This window comes from Dendrobium catenatum, unplaced genomic scaffold (assembly GCF_001605985.2).
Source record: "Dendrobium catenatum unplaced genomic scaffold, ASM160598v2 fragScaff_scaffold_8, whole genome shotgun sequence".
Lineage (NCBI taxonomy): Eukaryota > Viridiplantae > Streptophyta > Magnoliopsida > Asparagales > Orchidaceae > Dendrobium > Dendrobium catenatum.
Genome location: NW_021318470.1, coordinates 471,704 through 488,760, shown reverse-complemented (window position 1 = coordinate 488,760; position 17,057 = coordinate 471,704). Strand labels below are relative to the sequence as shown.

General features: G+C 35.5%; 1 protein-coding gene across 1 annotated transcript; it reads right to left on the bottom strand.

Moving 5' to 3' along the window:
- Nucleotides 1-7,411: 7,411 nt before the first annotated feature.
- On the bottom strand, nucleotides 7,412-16,779 carry LOC110112300 (urease accessory protein G). Its single transcript, XM_020844476.2, has 7 exons — nucleotides 16,619-16,779; nucleotides 16,327-16,524; nucleotides 15,814-15,874; nucleotides 12,202-12,403; nucleotides 10,402-10,523; nucleotides 10,145-10,249; nucleotides 7,412-7,740 (listed from the first exon to the last, which is right to left on the bottom strand). Exons 1-7 carry the CDS (start codon nucleotides 16,672-16,674, stop codon nucleotides 7,657-7,659), a joined length of 828 nt encoding a protein of 275 aa, XP_020700135.1. The 5' UTR covers nucleotides 16,675-16,779; the 3' UTR covers nucleotides 7,412-7,656.
- Between the last annotated feature and the right edge of the window lie 278 nt (nucleotides 16,780-17,057).

The following is a 17,057-nucleotide window of genomic DNA, read 5'->3' as shown; positions in this document are numbered from 1 at the left end:
CAAGTGTTGGTAGCTTATGTATAGGAGATCCAAATATTAAAAAAAAAAAAAAAGCATAAAAAAGGGTATGAACAGATGAATAGCTGCTTATAGGGTATGAACAAAATTAGAAAAAAGAATAATAAATTATAAGACTAATAATAAGGAATTATTTCATATAGAAAAGTGAGATATAATATTTAAATATTTATGATAGATTTATACTTGAACTCTAGAATTCTAATATGTTGTAAGTGTATTTGATAGTAATATATTTAAAAATAACTCACAAGCTACCGAGTTAAGTTGTGACTGGTTCAAGCTCAAGTCGTTTGCTCATAGAGCTTGTGTCACGAGCCATTTATCAAGTCGAGCTTAAGCTAGCTAATTAGTTGATTTGACTCACTTATACACCTACTTGCAACAACTCTTATGGAAAAAGAGTTATAGCTAATTTATGGGAAAAATTTTAAATTATGAATATTATAAACCTTTTTTCCTTAAGAAATTCAATCACGGACTTTCTTGTAGATATCACATGCTAGTATATTTGATTATAAAAAGCTACTTTCTATCATAAAAATTATAGCCAATCAAAATTGTGATAGTCTTCTCGGAAACAAATCAGGCCCTTAGGCCAAGTTTAAGGTTTCATTTGGGATAACTTTTTTACTATTTTCTAAAGCAGTTTTCTAGTAAAAAAATTTTTGAGCTAGAAACATTTTTATAAGAAAGCTGCTTTAGAAAGCATTAAAAAAGCCGCTCTTATTTGGGACAACTTTTTTACTGCTTCTTAAAGCAGCTTTTTAGTGCAAAAATTTTAATTTTTATACTAAAATGCTGCTTTAAAAAGTAAGAAAGCCGTCCCTAACGAAACCTAAAAGAGTTTTTCATTATAATCAGCCCATAAATTATTAGATTTTACTCCACCTTCTTCCATGAAAACTTGCCAACCAAAACTTCTAATCTAAGTAGCCTTTTAGAAAAAATAGAAACCATGTGGGCAATAGCTAATTATGGTGACTATCATATATGTTTCCGTTTACCTTTTTTTTTTCTCTTCTTTCTGATAGCTTTGGTTCACCTTTCAGTAATGTTAGATGACTGTGAGCCACAGTAGCTAAAGAGAAGCATGTGGGATATATGATGGGCTGCAGGATCTGCTGTAAAATAAAAGTCAAATCTTTCATTGCCAGCATATCCATCGCATCCTTCTATCTCAGCTATGATTTTGTCCTCAGGATGGAAACTGGCACACATGTTTCATCCAGAAATTATAGATCATAAATCCTAATTGCAAATTAAGACTTCGTTTCGGACGACTTTCTTGCAACTTAAAGCAGCATTTTTATGCTAAAAGCTGCTTTAAGAATCAATAAAAAAACTGTCCCAAATGAAGCGTAAGAATTCATCTGGAATAACTTTCTTATTATTTTTTTAAAGCAACTTTTTACTACAAAGTTTTCTTTAAACTAAATGGGAGATTTACATACATACATACCACTCTATACTATTCTATTTATATATTTAACACCTAAAACTTTAATATTACATACATACCACCCATAGTTCATTTTTTATATCAAATATGACTGGTAGAAATGAAATATATGAGTGGTAGGAAGGAAATATGAGTGGCATATTTAATATTAAAATAGTATATGGTGGTATGTATGTAATATTAAAGTTTTAGGTGTTAGATATGTAAATAGGATGTTATAAAGTGGTATGTATGTAAATTTCCCAATAATAGAAAAAAGTTGTCCCAAACGAAATCGATTTATCTAATTCAAGTACAAGAAGAGATATGGCTAAAAAACTGATAGGAAATACTTGAGTTCGCAAGTAACCCTAAGGGAATACTTGAGTTCGCAAGCAAACCTATCACTAATTGGAGGAAAACAGCAAGAAATAAGCAAAATCTAGGCAAAATCAGCCCCAAAACGATAGATTGCAATAAGGGAAACAAAGCAAAACAAACACGAAAGTAAGATACATGTGATCTCCAATTCGAGAGGAGGATCGTTCTCTCCCAATCTCTAGACAAGATGCCAAAGAAAATCCAAGAGAAGAACAAAATAAAGCATGAAAACTAACCCTAGCCCAATCCCCCTCATAATACAATTAGTTTCCTAATACAAACCTAATTCAAATCTCTCTCATTCAAAAATTCCCTCTCCCCTAGCAGCCCACTCCTTCCCAATTTTTCCACGCGGGCCCCACCACTTGGCGGAATCAAAGGGGGTGGAACCCCTTGTTCTGCCTCTTGTAGTACTAAGCCGGCCTCTGGGCTACCTCTTGGGCCGGTTCATCCTGAACCGGCCTATCAAAAACTTTGGAGGAAATAAGAACATAGAACAGTCTTTTAAATGCAACTTCTTTTTTGCACTTGCAGCAAAGAATTTTCACTGAAGGGCTTATTTGATTGTACATAGAAAATGTGGTTTAGAGAATGAAGATGTTGCATGAAAATGAGATCCTTTACTTAATGCAACACACTCGGCCCCTAAAACTCCACCTTCCCTGCTGCTCCCAGTGCTCGAGCACGTGTGGGGAGCTCATTCATGGGCCCTCGCACCTCACACGAGCCACTACATTTAATCACAGCTTTTTCCATTAATTTTTATCTCCTTTTACATGTGGAATGTTCCTCTCATATTGTCACCTGTATTGGGATGCCCTATTTGACTTCCCCTTCCATCGCGCCCAATCCATGCTCAATAATCTCCCACTTTATTGGGTCCTATGATTTTGATGGCTCTCCTATTCAAATACCATCACCGCTTCCTACTGCAGTCAATCCAATCATCTCAAATGATCTTCGTCTTCATTTGGGGTGACTTTATTACAGCTTTTTAAAGTGGCTTCTTAATATAAAAATTTAAATTTTTGTACTAAGAAGCTGTTTTAAAAAGCAATAAAAAAACCGTTCCAAACAAAGCCTTCATCATGCTACTTGCAAATCTCATTCTTTTGTAAATGTGCTGAGTGGGTTGCCGATATCATCACATTCCTCTCCTTCCTCCCAACTCCCAATTCCAATTACCGTTTCATCAAAACTTAGAACCACCTTCGTATAAGCAAGCTTCTACTTTCCATGACAAATTTCTGATTATGAGATATAAGAGCTTGCTCAACTATTATTTTCTCTAGTTGGCAACTTTTCCTTGGGTCCTATCCCAGCTTTAAGCAGAATGATCTAGTTGATTGGTTTTCAAGTTATAAGGGATGAATGATCTTCATGTTATCTTTCATTTGTCTTGTATATTTTTCCTTTTCCTCTGACAATTCTTATTAACTGACCTCATTATACTAACATCATTTCATAGTTATAAATATGTATTTAAAACAAAAAGATCGGGCTAGACTGACCAAGTCCACTCCCATGCACAAGCCTGGTAAGTAACCTCATGATAGCATCATCCATGCGCGCAAAACGTCCTGCATGCACCCTTAAAGTTGTCAACTTTCCCCCTAATTTCTCATTTTCCAACAAGATTAAGCATCAAGTGAAATAGAAACCCAGGTAATCACTATTAATACTTGATTAATTTTAATCTAATTGATAATTATCAGTCTCAGAATGTCTAATGAACCCTTAAGTAAGCAAGGAAGTAGATTTTTTAATTCATTAAACTTTCTTTGAGAACGCCGCAACATTAGGATGTGCAGCTCCACAACATTGAGCTCTTGGATGGAGAGGATAAATTGAGGTGCACTGTGGCATTGGGTGGCGGCGCCAATTCCTCAGATGTTGAGATTCTAGGAGAATCTCAAAGATTTTTTGTTAGCACAAAGGTACTATGAAGGTGAGCATCGTGACACTGGATCAAAATGATGATTTTTTATATAAAATATCTTAAATCATTTGCTAATCACCTCACCCCAGCCCTTTGAGAAGAGCAGGAGAGAAGGGAGAGGAGAAGAGAAGATGAAAGGAAGCGAGACGTTTCAGATGTAGGAAGTTGAAATCATTTGTCGGCTGCTCGGGATATTGTAGAGCACGTGATAGACTTCTGAACTCTTATATCTGATTACAATTCAAATAGTTTTATAAAAGATATAGATAATTTTTTTTTTTTGAATTTTATGACATTTTCATCACATAACTTTTATGTATGTTGTTGTATGCTTTATTTCGAACATTTTGGCTAAATAAAATTAGATTTTTATAGATTAATTTTTCCTATGCAAATTTTTTAGCATATAAGTTGATTAAAGTTTTTCTGACAATTGCAATAGTTATATAAAATAGTTAAAAAGTTCATGTGAATATCCTTTAAAGTTAGAATTTGAATGAAAAGAATTTACTTAGTATAATGTTATATATACAATGTGGCTTCTATTGATAGTTCTGACAATTCACACATCATCCAAGTATTGCATTAACATCATAATTAACTATTGTTACATTTACATTTGCACTAACCATAGCATGGCATTTGAGAAGCTCCAATATATAAAAAGTGCACTCTGTATTGTTGTAAAGGATGTCTATATTTTGTTATAACCTCATCTACCTAATGTGGATGTGAGAAGGATTATGATCTCACTTGCTGAAGCGGGTGTGGGGGAGTATATGGCACTATTTTGTTCTAACTTAACCCCACTTGCTATATATAGGTGTGGAATGTTAAAGGGAGACAAAAGTGAAAGTAGAGTTATAAGTAGACATTGAGACATGTGCATTATAATCATTATATTGCATATGTTAATACTCTAAGAAATCAAATATAAGTAATATTTTGAACTGAATGTTAGAAAAAATTTTAAATCTTTGTATGAACCCTGATGAAATGTGAAAGTCAAATATAAGTGAACCTTTGATAACAGATTCTGAGATGTATCTGAAATCTCTGTGAAAGTGATTTTACAGGTATAAGTAAGAACTTTGAAATCAAATATATATTGAACCCTAGAAAATCATATTTTACTAGCATTTTATTCATTCTTTACAATTCATTGTATTTTTAATTAAACTGTTATTTAATATTTTAATTTGGGTATTGATATTTATGAGGAGCTATGGGAAAAAGTCTAATGAGATAATTATGCTCATTTTATAAATTTCTCTAACGTTTCAGGAAAAGGCAGCAAAGAGTAGAGTCAGGTTCTTCTGGATCCAAGTAAAAATGTATTATTTTGTAATACAATTAAGAAAAGAAACTTCTATTGATTCTAGCACTTTGGTTTTAGGAGTCAAATGATCAATATCTACTCATTGTCAAAAGTCCTATTTTTATTTCATTTGTAAATAAAACTTAGAACCAACTTTAAATCTAGCCTTGGAATCAAAACCTTCCCTAGATGTTCTTAACTGAAAGAAGGTTGTCAGCCCCTCGTATGCATGCAAGATCATTATTTCAAATCCAGCTGAAGTACTAGCTCCTCATAATCATCCTATTATTAAGGATAATCATGATCCAAATTCACAGACTCATAACAGATTGGGAGTTGCAACCTCATAGAGATGCAGAGGAGATTAGGGCAAGGCAATTTTATTGATTGAGAGCGAAAACTAGAGATATCCTTCTTATTCATGAGATTTTATGTGTGACGAAATTAACCTTTCTCACTTAGGCCTTTTTCTTTAAGTTATTCACCGACATTTCAATGAGACCTTACCCATCTCTTTTAATAGCTTCATGCAAAGAGAATTTGATTTATTTTATCACTCTTCTCAATTTTATACTATGACATAACATTTGATAGTGAATCATGTGTTTTCTCATTGTCGTTTAAAACCGAATCAATCCCTAACAATCTCCATCTTGATCCATATTTTACACAGAAAAACAAATTCATTTTACTCTTGCTACGATCCTCCTCGGCATACCGAGACTCAACCAAATGCCATACATCCGCTCCGACAAATCCGGCACCGATCGTCCAAACCTAAGCTCTGTTTCGTTCAGATTACTCTCTCTCTCTCTCTCTCTCTCAAAAGCCTTGCATCTGATCCACAACACCCACATCCGGCGCAGCGGCTGCTCTCCACTTCCGTGCACGTGATCACTTGCATTCGTACAGGTCGTACTCCTTGCCCTCACAACGTCCGCCCCTCACCCTACTTCTGCCCCTCACCAATGTCTGCATACGCTCATGCAGTCTGACTCTGACTGCACCCTACACGTATCCACTTGGGCCCTGTCCGCCTCTTGCCTCCACTCCGCACTCACGAGCACGTGCGCGTGGTTCAATCATGAGACCAGTGCGCGTCCTGCGACCTGGTCCCTTGCCTCATGTACAGCTCCTCATGCGCCTTGCCTGCATAGCGTCCGTCCCAACCTTTAGCCTCCCTGCACGAGCGACTCGACCCCGCAATCTTGTGGCCCTTCCGACTCCGGCCCGTCAATCGTGATCACCCACGCGTAAGCCTGCCTGTTCACCCGCTGCATGTTTTGGATGTCGGATCGTTCCCCCTTCTATAAACAAGACCTTGTCTATTCTTCCTGCATGCTCCTCTCTGATCTGGTATGGGACCCTACCAACCTGTCACCTCCGCTACTAGCACACGGGATTGAACCGCACAGCCTCCAACCTGCGAAAACCTTTTTCCACCTCCACCTAGTTCTAATATCAGTTTGTTGGGATTTCTTGAGGCTTCTGTTCTTCTTCGTATGTGAGAGAGAGAGAGAGAGGAGAGGGGGGGGGGGCAGGAAGAGAGGAGTTAGAGATAGAACAAAAACTTATCTTATTTTTGTTTGGCCTGGAGTATAAAATCCTATTACAACCTCTCTATATATAAAGACTTATTAGGATAAAATGAACTTAAGAATCAACTATCCTAAAACTGGACCAATTCATACCATAATTTTTTTGGGACTTTTGAACGAATTAAATACAAACTCACACATAAATCATATATGCAAGCTTTGAACACAAAATTGCTTAGTTGGTAGCATAAGCTCCCAACCACCAAATCAAGACGCGCGGGTTGCATTAGAACCACATAAATCTTAATACATCTTTGCGTTATTTAATTATATCCATATCATAATTGACTATGCAAAGCTTGTTTATTTCTCAAAGGTAAACCAATGGTCGCCTTGGCGCTGTCAAATAGATGTCTTAGGCACTTTCATTGCAACACCCAACTCACCTTGATCGTTAGTTGGGAGCTTTGACTACCAACCAAAATGTCTTGGGTTCAAGTCTCGTGTATGTGATGTGTGTGTAAGTTTGAATTAATTAGTCTAAATGTACCCCAAAAAACCCACAGCCAAGCATTTATTACTTCATGTGTGGATTGTAAAATCTAGGAATTGGATATTAGTTTAAAGGGGCCAAAAACTAACTTAACAAGAAGTAAGTCGACTGGCTTAGGTCAGAAGATAATATAATGGTATCAAAATGCAAATGCAAATTTATTTCTTAAAAGATGTTTCTGTCAACATGAAGCGTTCTTCAATAATCTCAAATAGCATCAGCATCAGTAAAATTTTTAGTTTTTGAAATAAGCTCGTACTCCAAATAACTTCTCAGTAGCAGTAATTAGTGCAATATATCATAACATAGGATCTATCCATCAGTATCAGAAACAACCTAAACACTCATTGAAGTTTTATTGGTACAATGTGCATGCAGTCATCAATGAAAAACTACATGACTAAGCAGAAATGCAGCAAATTGTGAACAAGCATGATTATGGCTTATGACCTTGTTCTGATATTCATATTAATGACGCTTCCTCCCTGTTGATTGCTCCCATGCTCCTATTATATGGCTCACAATCTCCCCTACTCCAACTCCATGTTTCACCTGTATTAGATATCAGGGTAACAACATGAAGTGATAAATGGCATACTTTCAAAGTTGCAAGTATCTGCAGCATAAACTAATCCAAACTCACGACTTATGTCTGTCAAATTCAACCAAAGAAACAATAAGAGAAGAATAATCTTTGGATATGATTCTTATATGATATGAAGTGATGTAAAGAACACCCCTTATGATGATACATGATTTGATATGAACTAATATGATTCTGATATGATATAAATTGGTGTGATGATGTGAAGACCACAACTCATAGTGATACATGATTTTTATATTTGTATCGTCTTTTGCATATGTCCTACTTAGTCCCTTGACTTCTCAGATCTGATCCAAAATATTAGCTTGACTCCTTAAATATGATCCAAAATAATTCAACGTAAGGGCAATTTTAGATCATATTTGAGAAGTCAAGAGACTAAATTAAACGCAGCAAATAGTTAGGACTAAAATGACCCCATATAAATTGTCTAATCATTTTGACCTTTTTCTTTAAAAAATAATAATATAAACATGATATTTTTCTTGTTTTCCTTTTCTTTTCCCTTCTAAGACCTAGATAAGACAGGGAAAGGACTATGAGAAGGATCAATACCTTTTAAATGTTAAGCTAGTTTCTAGATGGTATCACACTCTTCTTTTAGGGAAATTATTCCGTGCGGAGTCCGGACGGTAAAGAACCGTCCGGATGTGAGTGTACACAGTGCGTACACTGATAATAATTTTGTACACAATTTGATTTTTTTATACACTGTGTACAAACATTGTGTACACTCACATCCGGACAGTTCTTTACTGTCCGGACTCCGCACGGAATAGTTTCTCTTTCTTTTAACACCTTGTTTGAAGAGTAAAACGCAGTGCCTTCCCAGTTATGGGTGGAATCACCAAACCCAAGGAACTGAGGTGAACTGAAACTTTCTTTTCTAAAATCAAGTCAGATCAGATCCACCAACTAACATGGCAAGGAGATAGTGGCTTTGATTGAGAATGGTATATGGCGATGAGCTTTTGAAAAAGATAGTAAAGGAGGAGTGGAAAAAGAAGCAACGTGAGAAAATGGAAAGTGGATTTATAAAAGGAAAATGCCCATTTCTCAAAGTCAAACAGCCTCCTGCACCAGTAGTCATTGATTTGCGTGTAAGCACGTAGCCCACCTGAACCCACATGCTGAGTTGCACAACGTTTATTGATTGCCATGTCAGTGCAATTCACGGTGAGAAACCTACTCTAAAAAATTGGTTTCTCTTTCTTCTTCTTGCTATCTTACTATTTACTATTATATTATAAATATTATGTTATATTCTACTAAGGGTCATTTGTTTATAAAAATTCAATTATTTCAAAAGGTTCTTTTATCAACCCAATTCACCTCCATCTTGATTCTACCTAAACGCTTCATAATGGGACCAGGCCATTCCTCCTCGCACATGTAAGCAGTAATATTCCATGGTCCTTTTGACCATTTATTCAAGCCCTTTTAACAATTAAATGGTCGTTAATTTTCCAAAGCATTCATGAAAGATGTTCGTCATCCAACAAACTGGTCTAGCAAACGTGGTGCTAAGCCTTGCTCTTGACAATTTGTACATCTGTTTCTATATAAAAAATTAGGATCGCCATATATTACAATTTGAGGGTAAAAGATTGCCCGGTCATTTCACATTATTGTGTCAACTACTAGAACTTTGTGTAACTTGCTATCTACTATTATACCTTACAACTAATGATGAACAATGACATAATTAGGTTATTTTGATGCTTTAGTAGAAGCTGCTTAGATCATCTCCTGGATGATTATGTTATGCAAAGGTATTAGAACAGAACTTGCTAACATTATTAGGCAGGCTTATCAAGCAAACAAAAACTAGTATTAATGGTTATAACAAGATTAAGGCTTCGTTTGGGACGTCGGCTTTCTTCTTGCTTTCTAAAATAGCTTTTTTGAACAAAAATTTTTTGAATTTAAAATTTTTGTATTAAAAAATAGTTTTAAAAAACAGTACGAAAGTTGTCCCAAACAAAGCCTAAATTAACAGCATTTCTCTAACCTTGTCTCGAAACACCAAATATATCTGGTTAGCAGTTGTCCAATGATCACGTCATTAATAATTTTTGCTACTACTTCAACTATTTAAATTTCCACCATTAGCAGCATTAAGTTAATGTCCCTAAAGAGACATGACTATGAATAATAAAATGAATGCTAGACAAACGAGACAAGCAATAATTAACCCGTGATGTTTTAGATGTTAACGATCTTAATATTAATCAATAAAGATAAAAACTTGCACCTTGACACAAAAAAAAAAAGTCAAATAACCTAATCCAATGAGATACGAATTTGAAAAAAAAATATTTTGCACTCAAGGGCAGATGTTCATCAAACCTGAGCAAACACAAGAGGGCCTCCATCCCGCATTCGAAGTGCATCTCGTTCCATAACAGCCAAGTCAGCCCCCACTGCTAGTGCAAGGTCAGTCTTGTTTATAACCTGGAAATCAAAATTTAGTCCGCTCAGTCTTCAAGCACATTAAAGAAAGAAAATTTTGAGAGAAGTTATGATTGTCAACAAGAATATAAATAATATAAAAAATAGTGATAATATCGAAACCAAAAAGATGATGAAAAGTAGTAGATGCGTACCAAAAGATCTGCTTGGGTTATTCCAGGGCCACCTTTTCTAGGTATTTTATCACCACCAGAAACATCAATTATATATATGATATAATCTGCTAATTCTCTGCTGAAATTAGCGGCCAAATTATCTGCACAAGCATGTTATATCTTATAAAAATGAGCCTACTCAAATTGATGTGGATAGTTTAAATAACACCAGAAAGAAGGATGTCATAAATGAGAAACTTATGCGAACAAGAACTTAAATCATATAAAAAATCAAAACGTGATGCAAATTTAAAAATGAAAGAATCATTACAGTTGCTAATTAGATATGCCTTCACCATTACTCGATTGGCCTTTTTGTAACTTGGGTCAAAGAGAAAAGGAAAATAAGCTTACATTATAAAAGTATACCATACAGTTAAATAATTTCATCACATCAGAATGTATTGCAATTAGGCCCCAAAGAGTTGGTCCTCCATACAGTCCTATCATCATCTGCATCTCTATTAGCTTCATCCCAATATGTATCATAAGCTTCATGAATTCTCACTCCCCATTCATTCTCATTGCGTGTTGCAAGAGTTCTACGAATTATGCCCTCAATTATTTGATGCGTTCATGGATCCAACTAATTTTATCACCAAGCGTCAGCAATTTTATGGAGCAAATGAAGGGATTGCTCTATTGCAAATGGTGAGGGGTTTAATAGGAACCTCTTGCTAGCAAATAAGGAGCCCTCAACATTGAAATTGAATTCAATTCATATAAGTGCACAATATGAGCATCATTGCATCTAGGCCCTCCCTTGTACTCATCTAGCGGAAGGCCAGTCCCCAAAATGAGCAAAACTTTCTTAGCACAGCATTTTGATTGGGGAGTAACCTCATTGACCTCTAAATAAAAAAGAAAATAATAATAATAATAATAATCATGCTCAAGACCTACCCACGGCTTCCCCCACATCGCCCTCTCATTTTCTCTCAAGAACTACAAGCCGAATACCCTAATCCTCCCGCTCTCCACACTTCTTTACGCATAAGAACCCCTCGCGTGTTGAACCCCTTGTCTGCTCTTCCACCTCCTGCTTGTCTCTCTTCTTTAGTTCCTATCCGGAAACCCTAGACACAAAGAAACGAGGAGGTCGTGATGGGAGTTTGCAAAATAGGCATCGACGACATCATCGACGTGTAAAAGAAAGAAGTGCATGCATAAACGTATGAATTAAACCTAGATTTATGGTAAACGTGAGAGAAACTGGATTTGAGATTCTCTGAGATTTCCGCAGTGAATTTAAGTTAAAACTGGTTAAAGCTCCCTCACATCCTGCCACAAAACTTACGTCACTCTCTCTCTCTCTCTCTCTCTCTCTCTCTCTCTCTCTCTCTCTCTCTTAAATATAGAAGATAAATAGGATATTTTCATTTTTCATTATCTTAAATGATATAATTTAAATGGGGCTCATGTGACATATGTGTTATATAAAAATGAGAGAGATAAGACAATACTTGATATAGTTATCTCTTATTCATATTACTACCATACAAAATAAATGTTTCAAAACCTATTGCATTGTCATCTTTGAATAAATTGAATTGTCCAATAATTTTACACTGATTAATCTATTTGATAAGCATACATATTGTCTCCTGAATTCATTTTATTTTACTATACCGTATAGATATGATATATCCATTGTGTGATGTGGACAACTCACAATTGCAATCAAACGAGGCAATTTTCTTGCATTCATGCCCAGAGCACTTGTTTATCAGATAAAATAAATGAGGCAAAACTAAAAATTGAATGTGTGGCAGTGTGCACCTCCCCCTGATTCACAGAGTAGGAGGTCTGCTTTATATAAGTTGGACAGCTCCTCCAGTGGGCCCAGATTAATGCTTATATCCTCACGTATAGCTGCATGCGGACAGCCTCCCGTCTCAACAGCACGAATCCTCTCCTCAGGAAGTGCTCCATTCTTCACTAAGAACTCTCCGTCCTCTTTAGTGAATATGTCATTTGTCACCTAAGAAGGCGGGAAAGATTTCTCAGAAACGAATTGCAGCTATAAGTAACATTTATGCAACAAATAAACTTCCATGTGCCCACAATGCATGTTGGTACAATATCAATAACTGGATGGCAATCTACAAGGTGATAAACCAGATGCCCCTAGCTTCTTTTAGTGGAAATAATGAGATGTGATGTCATTTATTTGCATGACTAGACCTACTGCAAAAAATATATTTCCGTGATGGAATTATACATGTGTCCGTGCTAGGTCCAGAAAAAATTCAATTGCTCTCGGAAGCCAATAAGTAAATATAAAAGAAGCAAAGAAGAGTAGGATGAATAAAGAAATAAGAAGTCAAATCACTTGTCATGAACCTGAACAAGGACATCACCTCCCAAAATAATTCAAGTCATCATCAACATTAACTTTATCGCAACTATCTAAGAACAGTACTATGAATGTTCATTTTTTATTTGTTCGTGCTTAGTGTTGTTTGAGGTGCAAAATATATTCTTAAATAATTTCTATACATATAACCTTAGTTCTAACCTTATTTCCATGATAATCCTCTAACAATGATTTTATTATTAACTAGTCTGATAGAGAAGTTTTCTGCCCTTAATTGTCCATGTCAAAACCAATCCATTTTCAGCCATCTTATGAACAACAAATACCACTCAAGTATTCCTTTAACATAATCATTCCTAGTTTTACCACAGCCATCTGAGCATTTTCATTTTTGTCACACTCAACTAAGACATCAATAACTTTTGCAACATAACATTTGGATCCATACAGCTTGTTAACCTAAAGGTGATTCTATTAAAATTACCTTTAAGCCTCCATGATACTCCTATCACACAAACTCTCGAGACAGCCCTCTATTTGCACCATCCAGCCTTAACTCTACAAGTTATTTCATTTATATAAATATTCTTTTGTATAATAGATCAAAGATACTTCAATATATCACTCTTAGCTATTATCTCATCTTCCAATAATATTGAATGAAGATTGATACGCATCAAACATACATTATCATACAATCAATCTTTGTTATACTAATGCGAAGGTCTTTATCCTAAAACAATTCATATCACACTAAAAAAGAAGAGAATTTTACAACCAAAGAAGTATTATTAATTGATAGCGAAAAAATATTTGGAGGTGGAGCAATGTAGAATATAAAAAGTAATAACAATCACATAACAGACCTACGTTTTTCAAAACCTGGTTATTAGGGTAACATCCCGGGTAACATGCCATCTGTTGGACTAATTGCACGACACTTTAGTTATAAAATAACATATAATATCTATGTATAAACTTGGAGTTTGGAACATAAAACATGAGATTTGTTGTCACATCTTACAATGTAGTTAGTTCAGCATATCTTGCAGTCCCAAGATTGATAGTTGGGCTTTTAATCTTAACATACATGAATTATTTGGGTATTTCACAATGATTGACATGAGCTACAATTCAAAGAATGTACCTTAATTTCAAACCCAAACGATAGCGAGATTGGCATATTTTTGACATATTATACAATATTTTGAACTATAAGTTACAATTTATGGAATTATTACATAGTATGGTCAACTGCTTGTAGACTAAATGCCAAAAGCTCAAATAAAACTCTTTAGGACTCAAATATAAACACAAGATGTAACAAATTCATCCCAACAAGGAAAAACAATGCAAAGAAATGAGTTTGTACTGCAAACTTTGAGCTCAGGGCCAACCATCCCCATTTGGAAGAATTTGACTAGGGTGAATGTTATTGTTAACAACAAAAGTGTTTAGGCTCTTCCAATACGCAAGAATCATAACATGAAGGTCTACCCTTCCATTGGCAAGAAACCAATGGTGACCACCTTTTGTAGTAGTCACAAATTCCTCACCAAGAAGAGCTTTTAGATGTTGATCAATGGGTTAATATTAGTTATGTAATTGACGACGTAGGGATGAGATTGTTGTTGTGAAGACCGAAGAGTTAGAAGAAGAGAGGCAAAATTTATAGAAGATTCATGGTAAAAAGTCAAATTAGCTACTTTAAAATTGGATTCAAACCACAGCATTTATGATTTCAAACTAACAAGCATTCATCCCAAATTGCTAGAAAGTTTAATATGTAACTCTCCTCGGAAAAAAATGTCTTTTGAGTTCCCCTAGTGAATCGCATTGGGTGAACATTCACTGTAAAACTTCTTTCAATTTAAAGTATCTTTTATGAACATTGACAACAGAATTTGTAATTGAAACGATTAAAAAAAGATTCTAATTAATATTTTCATTGCAGGCCATGCATATGATGAGCAAGATCTTCTAATCCCACCAGTCTCTCATCATGCATGTCATGCATATGATGAGCAAAATTGTTTAATTCCATTAGTCGAGCTCGTCGGTGGTTGCAAGGGAGCCTCCCCCTGGTTTAGGTTCAGGGGCCTTGCCCCTGATTTTTTTTTTTTTTTCATTTAACCGGTACGACACTGTGAAGCTCTAAATCTTGGTATTACAATGCTGTCAGTTAGGCTAGAGACAGAGAGTAGAGCGTTGCTACTCTCCAAATCCCAGCTCCGCAACACTCCGAGTCAAGCTGGACAGTTTTCTTTCTCGTTTTTCATATTTAACTTGAAATGTTGTGTCCCTTAGGTATGACACCTTCTATCCTAACCTATGATATTTTTCACCTTAAGATATGATCAACCAAATGTACCTTAATATGGGGATATCATATAGCATATTTTGTTGATATTAAATTGAGTATTAGAAACCTAATTGCAACTCTACCGAGACACAACTAATCTAAAACGGACTCCAAAGCACTTCACTATAAGAAAGATTTTGAAAACTCAATGAGTTTATATGTCCGATGATTATTATGAACTTTGAGTTCTGCGCCATGAAAGTCTTATTCGTGATAGTGAATAATGATTCAAATGGCATTAGGATTATGTTTCATGATATCATGTGTCAGCTTAAGAAGGCATACAATATGATATTATTAATAGTTGAACTTTCACTTTACATTACATTCAACCATTACTTGCTAATAGAAACCAATAAAATAATGGTACATGTTAAAACAAAATGAATTACAAAAAAATTTAAACGCAAGGAATGTCTGAATCCATTTACACAAACCTAGACGTGGCTTCACTTCTAAACAAGTAGACAAAATAAGACAATTTGCAAGACCAGTATATAAATCATAGGAACATTTTAAGCCTAACAATGGCACAGAAACCGGATGCATATAATGCAATTCTAGGATATTAAAGTGGATACTAAATCCAGTAAATTTATCAAGAAACAATAGCTTATGGAGTTTCCAAAGAAGTGACTTTATAGAATGTGGGGCAGAAACATTAAAAAGATAATTTTAAGGAAAATTTGAGGACGGGGTAAAAGATACATACTGCTGCAAGACTGTACTTATCACGGAGATGCTGGCATAGTGCTAACATTAAAGCCGTTTTACTGGAAAGAAGGAAACAGCATTAAAACAGATTATAAAGATTTAGAACTTACAAAAGAGATGTCAATCCTTCTCAAAGGACCCATTTTGTTGATTGTAGGTAGAAACATACATATTTTTATAAAATCATGAATTCATTTTCAGTATTTTTCGTGTAAAAACAAAATCATTAAATTTGAAATCATGCCAAGGAGTTGAGGCTGCAAGAACTAAGAATTTAGTTAGACATCTTACTTGTAACCAAAAAAGTTTCAGGGTTTAACTCGGAATAAAGATATTAATAATCAGATAATTTTCTAGACCTAACCCTTCCAAGAATTTCTAAATCCGGATTTCACTATTTACTAAATCCAAATTTGTTTAAATCCAGGTTTCTATCAAACAGTTAAAAAGAAATCATATGTCAAAGCAGACATTAATACGATACCATGAGAAAAGAAAAGGAAGTGTGTACCCAGTGCCGACAGGGCCACCAATGCCGACGGTGAACGCGCGCTCTCTGAAGTCTCTGGTGCCCAGCGGCGGCGCGCGAGCACCGAAGAGACCAGGTGAATCAATCGGCTCGTGAGAATGGGGTGCAAGCCCATCGTGCGAGTGGTAAATCCTACCGTCCGGCCCCACCCAGGACGACGAGCCGTCTTCATGCCGTCCGCTGCAACCAAACGGACACGAGAAGAGAACGACGAGGCTTGGTTAACAGACCAATGGAACAATATGAGAAAGCGGAGTAAATGGAGTGGACATACTCGTGAGTATGGTTGTGATCGCCGTGGTGATGGTGGTGATCAGCTTCGGGTTCCATGTGTTAGGAGATCTGTCGGAGGAAGAAGTTGAGTGAAATATGGCGAATGGAGCTGACCATCGGAGCCCTCCCGACCAGAAATATTTTATCACAGTCTTTATTTAATTCGATTTTTATTAAAGGTACCGTAGTTCTTATCCATTTTGTTTAGAAAGTTTGACTTTGTGATATAATGCCCTTCCATTTCTTCATAAATTAGTTTTAAAGTACACTTTGAATCAAAATATTATCCTTTTAAAGATTCAGATATGTTTTGAAAATGCTTTTAAATTGTTCAAATAAGATTTGAATGAAGTTCATAGAGTGTTCTATCCAATAGTTGAAATTAGGGGTGTAAATGAGTTTAGTCGAGTTGAGTATCTGCCAAATCGAGCTAAATTTGT

What these genes read in the sequence shown, in the direction of transcription:
- LOC110112300 (XM_020844476.2), bottom strand. Translation starts at nt 16,674, where the DNA reads ATGGAACCCGAAGCTGATCACCACCATCACCACGGCGATCACAACCAT. An exon ending in GATCACAACCATACTCACGA is followed by an intron (nt 16,525 to 16,618) that starts GTATGTCCACTC and finishes GTTTGGTTGCAG; the next exon opens with CGGACGGCATGAAGACGGCT. An exon ending in ACTCTGTGAATCAGGGGGAG is followed by an intron (nt 10,524 to 12,201) that starts GTGCACACTGCC and finishes ATGCTTGTGCAG; the next exon opens with ATAATTTGGCCGCTAATTTC.